Source organism: Camellia sinensis, chromosome 11 (assembly GCF_055761805.1).
Source record: "Camellia sinensis isolate YWXY chromosome 11, ASM5576180v1, whole genome shotgun sequence".
NCBI classification, from domain to species: Eukaryota; Viridiplantae; Streptophyta; class Magnoliopsida; order Ericales; family Theaceae; genus Camellia; species Camellia sinensis.
In genome coordinates this window covers 134168134-134178319 of record NC_138971.1, presented here as the reverse complement: position 1 = coordinate 134178319, position 10186 = coordinate 134168134, and the positions used below count along the sequence as shown (strand labels likewise).

General features: G+C 39.3%; 1 protein-coding gene across 1 annotated transcript; it reads left to right on the top strand.

The window, feature by feature from the left end:
* The first annotated feature begins 8539 nt into the window (after positions 1–8539).
* Positions 8540–9658, top strand: LOC145802642 (uncharacterized). Its single transcript, XM_082895399.1, has one exon. It carries the CDS (start codon positions 8540–8542, stop codon positions 9656–9658), a length of 1119 nt encoding a protein of 372 aa, XP_082751525.1.
* The last annotated feature ends 528 nt before the right edge of the window (positions 9659–10186 follow it).

Here is a 10186-nt window from a genome sequence, read left to right as displayed (position 1 = left end):
TAAAATTCGTGGAGGATTGCTCTATTTATAAAGAGGTTGCTAGCACCCCTGTTGAAGCTTGAGGAGTGGACGTAGGCCGAGTTGAAGCCGAACCACTATAAATTTGTTTGCCTCTCTCTCCCTTATCTCTTTATTTTATTTTAAATTGTCATAACTATATTTCACATTTTTACTGTGTTAAAATCATTAACTGACATAGTTGTTAAGACACTTGTTTTAATTATTTTTATTTCATTAATTATATTTATCTATTGTGCTAATCATAATTTTATTAGGGTATTATTAATTTTAATTATAAAAACGTAATTCACCCCCCTCTTAGGTTGTCTTTTGGGTAACAATCCTTCCATGTTTAATGGTTTAATCTCTTTGAAGGTTCATTAGCAAGGCATGACATCTCTCTCATGCCCAAAACAACTTCTTGTTTGACACTTCTCTCTATTAGTGGACTTAATACTCATTTTTTGACTAAAATAACTAAGGAATTGAAAGGTAATTAAAAGAAGCAATAGAATTGGGAGTAAAATGAAATAAGATAATAAAATGGTTTGGGTTCAATCGGACATTAATTGAACTTATTGAGTCTTGAGTCATTTCATATTGTTAGTGATGAAAATGGTTTAAGATTCAAGGTCTACCACTTCCCTTGATCAATTTTACGATAGGGAGGAGATCTGTGGGTCTTTCATCGTCATTTATTGATAATTTGTCCCTCGATTCAAAAGTCGTCACACAATGAGTTTGCATCAATTGATGGTTAGCGAATCAAGCCCACCCCTCATTTGATCTACCTGATGATAAGGAGAGGTAGGTGAACAAACATCCCTTGAAAATACTCTGTTTGTACTCTATTTCTTTTCTGTTGCAGTAGGGGAGAACCCAAAACTAGTAGGCAGCCGGCCACCTCTCTGTACGGCCGACCACTTTCACTAGCCGGCCAACCATTTCTTTCAGTCAAGCAGTGTCTTTTTCTTTGCAAAACAGAGTAGAGGCTAGGTGTAGACACCCCATTTTGACCAGCCCTAAGACTTAGGCAGTTTGTTTTGACCACCCCTTGATGAAAATTGAAATATGTCATTCTATGAATTTCTTAGCAGAAAAATCAAATTGAAGTTTTAATCCCAAACCTCATCCATTTTGGCCAAATTAAAATATTTTTACTATTTTTATGAATTTGTAGTATATTATAATTTTATATAATTTTGTGTGTCGTACATATGTTTAGATGTTTTTTTTTTTTTTTTTTTTTTTTTTTTTTATCTACATTGGTATAAATAATTTTTATATTTGATAATAAAAAAAAAGAAAATGAAAAACAAATAATAAAAAAATAAAAGATTAAAAAAAATGGTCATTATGATTATGGTTTGTTTTGAGTGGGATGATGATAATATACAAAACCAAAACAAAAACAAAAAAAAAAAAGGAAACAAAAAAAATATATCTAGTATGGTCAGGTATTTTTGGGAGGAAGAGAAAGAAAAGAGAGGGTAGCATCGTGATGATTAGGTTGTTGCGGTGGTGCATGAGATTGTTTTAGAATATTTTACACAGAGAAAGAAAAAGAGGTAGAACAAGTGGCTGTGTGTGTTTTCGATGGAGACATATTAGAATTGTGAAAAAAAAAAAAAAAAAAAAAGAAAAGAAAAAGATGAGTGGAGATGGTAGATAGGTTCAAATTTTAGAAGGATACATGGATACAGCTCAAGGGGGAGCAACGATCCTCGGTCGCCCTTTCCTACGGTCTTTCTTGCCACCCTCGTCAAAACGACGTCGTTTTGTTAGTTCCTTTTTTTTATACTCAAAATTTGAGTTTCATCTTCTTCTTCTAATATGGTACACAGAGATGAGAGACAGATGAAGAGAGAGAGAGAGAGAGAGAGGGAGAGAGAGATATTGTGGAGTATAGACATCCATCCTGCAAAATGAAGAGATCAAAACACAAGTGAATTAGTCATAGATAGATTTATGCTATGTTTGGGTCTTAGAATTTGTTTAGTTTCTACTATTCATTAATTTTTTCATTTCCTTCTCTGTTTCATGCTGAACAAACCCCTCTGGAACAACTTTTAAGTAAGAAACAAAACATAAATAAACCAACTCACATATATTGAGTTCTTGTATGGTTCCCTTTTTGGTGGTGTTCTTGTATGGTTCCCTTTTTGGTGGTGTACTGCTACCGAATTTAAAGAGTGGGATTGAGAGCAAATGTAAGCTCAATGATAGCATCATCTGTAAACCCAGTTAAAACAAAAGTTAATTTCATACATATATATATATATATTATAACAAAGATTGAAGATCAGGTGAGAATGAAGATTGAAGAGACCACATCTTACCTCACCTCGCCTCACCGCCAAATCGACCCCATCTCGGCCGCCGTCGTCGTCGTCCAACTCTACTCCTTCCATTTCGTCTCTCTCCTCTCCTCTGTTCATGTTCTTCTTTGATGGTTAGGGTTCACATCGGCGAGAGAAAAGGGAAAAGAGGGGAAAAGGGAAAGAAGGGGAAAAAAAATTGAATTTAACGCCAAAACGATGTCGTTTTGAAACGCCGCAGGAAGCGCGGCAGGGAGCCGCGGTCGAGGATCCGGACTCCTCAAGGGGGGACCTCTGTCTCTTCACTTTGATTTTAAAAATGTAAAGAAAAAGAGAGGTCTGGGCCAGGCCACCAATGGCACTCTCTCTCTCTACAATTGGTAGAAACACACACATAGGCCATCTATCTCTCTCTTATACTCTGCACACACATGCATCCATAGAGGACGGATCTCTCTCTCTTAACAGTTTTATTTTGGTGAATAAAAAAAGAGAGACACAGGGCTCCTTCTAGGATATAAGAGACAAGCCATACACATGCATATAAAGGGGGAAGATACGGCAGAGGCAAAAAAAAAAAAAAAAGGAGGCTGAGGGAACAAAAAAATATTGAGGGGGAGATGCACACAAATACAACTTGCTCTATAATTTAAAAAATTTCATTCATGGCAATAGTGGTAACGCGCCCATAACAATGGTGAGCCCGTTCTTGACCAACTTCATCTCCCTCTTCCTTCTCCTCACTGACATGGGTTGCTTCATCTTTTCACCCACAGCCTAGCACGACCAACAGCACCACCAGCTACTCCACAACCGAGCCACCACTGCTGCAACTTCACGACTGAGCCACCATTACAGCTTTCAGCCAGCCGTGACTGAGCACTGCCGATCTACCACCACTGCTTCCAACAGTGACTGAGCACTGCCGAACCACCACCACTGCTTCTAGCCGTGACTGATCACTGCCAACAGCACCACCAGCTACTCCATAACCGAGCCACCACCGCTGCAACTCCACGACCGAGCCATCATCACCTACAGCCTCACTCACTTTGGCTGCTTCGTTTTCCCTCCACCATCTTCTCAGGCCGAACCTAAAACCAATTCAACACCCCAAACCGTGGTTTCTCTCTCTCTGATACATATATTCTATTTCTAAACCAATGGAGGGTGGAATAACCTGTAAAGGCAATCTAACATGGTGATCTCTCTCTCTCTCATACACAAACACTGACCATGTACACATATAGCACAGCTTCTCTCTCTCGGCAGATTGGAGAGTAAAACAAAGAAAAGACACGGCTGACTCTCACTCCTCTCCAGCCATTTTTTGCCCGAGCATTGCATACACACATATCTCCATCTCTCTTTTTTCTCTCTCGGATGATACACATACACTAGCTCTCTCATAGCGACACACAAGCTCCCTCACTCTCTCTCGGTGGTGCTAGAGGAGACTTGGTGGGTCTATTAAAAGATACACAAGCATCTTATCTTTGGCGCTGGGTGGAAAAAATAAAAAAATAAAAAAGAAGAAAACAACACAACATTTTTGGTGGAGGGGAACTGAAGACACATCAACACACATTGAGGCTGCAAGCAAACACAACACAGACACAGTAGCTCTCTCATCTTCTCTCCCTCTCGGCTGAAACTGCGCTGCCGACCTGCTCCAACCGCTGCTATGCCGCCGTTCCGCTAGCTGAGAACTTTGACCCACTTCGTGCCAAGCTTGCACCGTCATATTGAGGTAAAGTTTCCTTGCTTTTATTTCAATCTTTGTTAATCTTTTTCTCGTGTTTTCATATTGTTTTGGGACTGTTTTAAGGGCTAAAACTTCTGATTAAAAGCTACCCAAAGGTGGAGGGGTTAATCACCCTTACTTGAACCTTATTCCTAGCTTAAATCCTTGTATTTCCCGCTTGTTTTCTTCAATTTTTATCATCATTTTGGGACTGATTTGGGACTGTTTTGGAATTTTTTTTTAAACATCTAAGCTATGTGATTTGAAGTTGTAAAAGTGGGGAGGGGTTAGCTACCCTTCCTCATAATTACATTACCCTTAATATCTTTATAATTGTGCACCTTCTATAGTTTAATTTTAGCACATTTGTATGTTATTTGGGGGCTGTTTAATTTATTTCAATAAGTTTTTTTTTACATATTTTGTTTGTGTTATATTAACCAATTAATCAACCTTGCATAACCACCTCTGCAACCACCCTCCATTCTTTGATGATTTTGATTAAAAAGTTGTGAAAAATTAAGATTGTGGTTCAAGTATAAGAAAGAAGCTTTTCTCATGCTTAATGGTTTAATTTCTTAGGAGGTTCATTACCAAAGGCGTAAAACTTTCTCATGCTTTATGGTTTAATCTCTCCGGAGGTTCATTACCAACGGCATAAAACTTTCTTATACTGAAGTACAATCATGTATTTTTCAGTTCTTTTTATCACCAGTGTGTCTACTTTTAAGGGATTAATTGACTCTTGGAAATCGCCAAGGAAAGTGTCATTATTGCTCATTATCAAGTTTGGATTTCAAGTCATTATCACTCTTTAGAGTTTGACTAGTCCTTGTTGCGCATCTTGAGTTTGACTTGAAATCCCTAACTTGTAAATAAGTTTGACTCTTCCTTTGTAATTTCCCCCGAAGAATTGTTCACCAATGTGTTTACTGTTAAGGGATTAATTGACCCTTGGAAATCACCAAGGAAAGTGTGTCATTATCACTTATTATCAAGTTTGGATTTCAAGTCGTTATTGCTCACTTTGGGTTTTTCTAAGCCATTATCACTCTTTGGAGTTTGACTAGTCCTTGTTGCACATCTTGAGTTTGACTTGAAATCCGTAACTTGTAAATAAGTTTGACTCTTCCTTTGTAATTTCCCCCGAAGAATTTTTTACCAATATGTTTACTGTGATTAATTGACCCTTGTAAATCACCAAGGAAAGTGTCATTATCATTCATTAGCAAGTATGGATTTCAAGTCCATATTGCTCACTTTGGGTTTTTCTAAGTCATTATTACTCTTCTATGTTTGACTAGTTCTTGTTGCGCATCTTGAGTTTGACTTGAAATCCCTAACTTGTACATAAGTTTGACTTTTCCTTTGTAATTTCCTCCGAAGAAAATAAGGTTTATTCGGGTTAAGTCGACACTTATTTTCCTTTATTGCATTTCAGACTTAGTGGACGTAAATATCACTGTGGACTTAATGGATTAAAGAAAAGGGAAGGTAATATAAAAAAGGCTAATAAAATTGAGCTTAAAATGAATCAACCAACATAAAGAACCAATATGATTGATTGAATTCAATCAGACGTTATACCGAGTTTATTGTGTCAAGGCTTATCTTACATTTGTCCATAATGTTTTGATGAATCTTGAAGCGTCTCTACTTCCCTTCTTGAATTTGCTTCATGATAGGAAGGAGGGGTGGTTGTTATGCATTGCATTTATTGATCTTTGTCCTATCGAATCCAAAATCATCTTGCAAATCAACTTGCAACCATAGATGGTTTGGGAACCGAGTTCGCTTCTCTCTTGAGTATTTTCCATGATAGAGAAGAGTAGAAGAGGCAAACATGGCTAGGAATACCTGTCCGCATGTTTGCACTGTTTCACCTCAGGCACAAAAAAACAGATTTCTGCAAAGAAAATAAGGTATGCTTGGATTTATTTGGATGTTTTAGGTCGGCTAGGCTCCAATAAATTGCAAACAATACACTTTTGGTCGAAAGCAGTGATAAGGTGAAACACAACAAATCTCAACAAAGCAGACAGAGTAATTCCTGAGAAGCATCACGCGATCATTACATATTATTTGTTGTAATAAATTAGACAGCCCCTTTTCATTATTATTCATTCCTATTTGTAATATTTATTTATTCGGACACTTGGACAGTCGAACCCTCCTGCGTAAGGGCAAACAAACTTGTAATAATGTGTATGTCTTCTAACCCCACGTCTTTTTTCCTTTTATTTACCAGCTTACGATGGTTAGATTAGGGACATCATGTGTAATTTAGCATGCTTCATGCTTGCATCCACATGTATTGCATGCATAAAAGTTCGACTCATCATATTATTGCAAATGTCAAATTCAAACTCTTTACTTGAATACGTGCGCTATCACATGCCTTGAATTGACTCGCATGCCATGCTAGTAGCCAAGCATATTAATTACATATTGTATGTGTTGCATTAGTCATAATGCATAGTTAGGATCATGCATTTTTTTCTAACTAGTTCTTTTTTTTTTGCTCGGAGTACGAGGTAAGTTTTTATGATTTAGCATATTGCATAAGTGTGATTGTTGTCATATCAAACATACTACCATGAGGCTAATTGCTTAAATGATAAACTGTTTGAATACTTGTAGATGAAGGTTATTCATTGACATTGGGATACTTTGATTAATGTATATATATGAGATCACTTTTTTAAGTGGTACATATTCAAAACACTTTTTCAAAACAAACATGAAATCAAACGTTCCATCTGTTCGTGAAATTAGTCTATACTTGTATGTTAGAGATAAAATAAGAACATATACTGTACATAAGAATCACATCATAAATAGTAGAGGCCGATCTTTGATCAGGTGAGTGGGGTGCTCATTATTGACCTTCCCCTCTCATACCTAAGTTCCCGAACCAAGACACTTTGGTAACGATGGACTAATGGCCTTTGGCACGAGTCACGGGTTTCCTAAATTTTCCAAAATAAATATTTAGGTGGCGACTCTAAATTTTGGCAAAGCAGTCTAGTTTTGGCATTTGATTCGAACATCGATCTTTCAAAAACAATTGCCAGATTTGGACTCTTTTTTGTGTTTCCACTGTTTCACATTGCACTTGTGAAATCAGGTTCAAAACCAACACAAGTGGAGTCCGAACTGTACGTGCTATTTCATTCTTTCGAAAGGGAGCGTGAAAAGCCAAGCTACAGTTTCTGGCGACTCTGCTGGGGATTTAGAGAACTTGACTTGAAATTTATGATGTGAATTTTTATCTACATTTATATGTTCTTTGCATTGCATTTGCATCGGTGCGCTTAAGTCCCTGTGTTTGCCATCTGCTATTCCTGGACAGTTTGCTGGAGGCTTGCCCACAAAGCTTACCAAAAGGCTGACCGGTCAGGGGCTCTGCCATGTTGGGAACACAACCCTCGGATCCGATTACCGCCGTACCTTTTGATCCTCCTTTCACTTCTCGGTGTTAGGTGTGAGAGGTATATCAGGTAGTCTTGCTGAGGTACCCTCTATGACTATTTGACCTAATGCATATAGTACGCTCTAGTGACTATTTCAAATTAGGACAGGATGCCACCCTTACGGGATGTTATGAAACCATTTGCTTGAAATAGTGCAACCTAGATCATGTCAAAATCTAGGACAGGATAACTCAACCCCTTATAGGGGTGTTTTGGTTCTTTTGTATGGTATGTGTTTTTACAGTGAAACTGTATAGGGTGGTTCATATCAGTGTTACAAATGAGTGATCAACAAAAAGTTTAGTAGGGCTCACAGTTCAGCGGCGTGTTGTTTTGAAAATTAGGGCCGAAGTGCTGTCAGATTTTTGATTTGCTTTTTTTCTTGCTTTTGCTAGGTAGTTTACCATCATAGCTTCAGAAAGACGCAATATTCCCCAAGTTGTGTGGACTCGTTCTAGTAGGCTTTGCAAAATTTAGGACCTTGTTGGTGGTCAGCCAGTGTTAGTCTCTCTCCCACTGGTCACTGAACGAAGAAAGAACAAACAGGCATCGGCACCAGTACAAAGCACTCCACACACACCTAGTCGTACCTGCAATTCACCAGTATCTCACCCACCTATACGAATGACACAGAACATAGAAGAAATTGCTGCCATGATGGCAACTTTGAAAACCATGGAGCAAAGGTTGGACGCACAAGATGAAATCATCGCCGATTTGCGACGCCCATCTGGGGCATCAGCATCTACAGTGTATCCAATCCCGGTTACTCAGTCGAATCCTGATCCCCTTCCACCAGTGGAAAATCCCCAAGTCCCAGGTCCCCAGGAGATATTTCCGCAGGCTCCGGCTTATAGACCCTCGACACAGCCCCATGCTGAATTTTTTTCCCTTTAATAGTAACGATGATCCAGTTATGATAAAAATTTCTTCCCTTCAATTCCATTCCGGATATTGAAGACGGGTACACTGAGGCTTCGGTTAGATTACCGAAAAAATTTAAGATGTCCCACATCGACAGATTTGATGGAAGTGGGGATTCAATTGTACATGTCCGCCTGTTTTCGGATGTTCTGAGACCTATGGGTCTTTCTTGTGTTTCGAAATTGTCATTGTTTGGGAGAACTTTGTCTAATGTAGCAGCCATTTGGTATGCTAAACTGGAAGACTCTACTAAGCGAAATTGGGAAGAGCTATCTGAAGGGTTCATAAACCAATACTCTTATAACACTCAGATAGAGGTAACCATCAGTGAGTTGGAGGCCACTACCAAAAACCCTAAAGAATCTTTCATCGATTTTGTTGCTAGGTGGAGAGCCAAGACAGCCCGGATGACAAATAGGCCCTCTGAAAGGGAACAAGTCAAGCTAGTGGTCCACAATCTCGAACCTGATATGCTACAAAGGATGATAGTGACTCCGTTATCAACATTTGCTTCACTACACGAGTTAGGGGTCCAAATTGAAAGTGTATTCAAGAAGGGGATTATCCATAGAACTAGTGAACCCACAAAGAGGCCATTCACTCAGAGTACAACTGTTGGTACCAACGCTATTTCACAGTCTACAGATGTTAGTACCTTGGCTACATCGTCAGCCAAGATGGCCGATCCCTTTGCTGCTACTACAAACTCTGCTGCTGCTACAAACTCACAAGCTGCACAAAATGGTCAAACTTGGTTCCAAAGAACTTTTACCCCTCTCCATATGAATCTGTCCCGCGCCCTCAAGATGTTGCCGGAAAGGGGACATCTCAATCCACGACCTCTCCCAAACCCATTAGCAGCTAGACACGACCCAACTCAATATTGTTCCTTCCACCAACGACATGGCCATCCTACAGACTCATGCATTTTTCTGCGTCATGAGATTCAGAATCTCATTGACAACAAAGTCATAGCCCCTCCTAAACCAAATGTGGCAACCAACCCACTTCCCATACATAACCAAGATCCTCCCTCCAAAAATATTAACCATATCCAAACACTACCACCTATCTTCAATCCCAGCACATATATTACCTCGTCCCGCGTACCAAAATCGGAGGTGGTTATTCCAGAAAGCACGGACATGTGCATGATAGACTTAACCACACAAATCCAACCTAGGCATGTGGCAGCATGAACAGAGAAATGGGAGAATACATCAAAGATCGAGCTGTCTAATACCTGTGTCATAGAAAAGGGGGCCTTACTTGCAGAGGAGTATGATCCCAGCATTTACATTATGGCCATTGATCAACCAAAACTAGTGGTCATATTGCCAGATGTTCTCAATGTCAATGCTATCGGGGAAGGCCAATTAGGGCAACACCAAGACGATTACCCTGAACAAAGCCTAAATGACTTGGCCGAATGCGAGGATGACCTAGCCTAGATGGAAAAAGACCTAACCAATCTCTACTTCTTTGACAAAAAGGATACAAGCAGTGTCCAGATAGGCTGGTGGGATTCAAGTCAGCCAGAAACAAACAACGGTTGGCTTAGTACCGAAGAGCTGGATGAGGTAGAACAGACAAGACGAGTTAAGAAGGAAAAGGCTGAAGCTACATCCTTGCTTAGCACAGAACAAGTGTTGGAACAATTCCAGCAGGAAAGAATGGAAACAATCCAAAGGAAAATGGCCTCAGAGAGAGGAAATGACAACAAAACA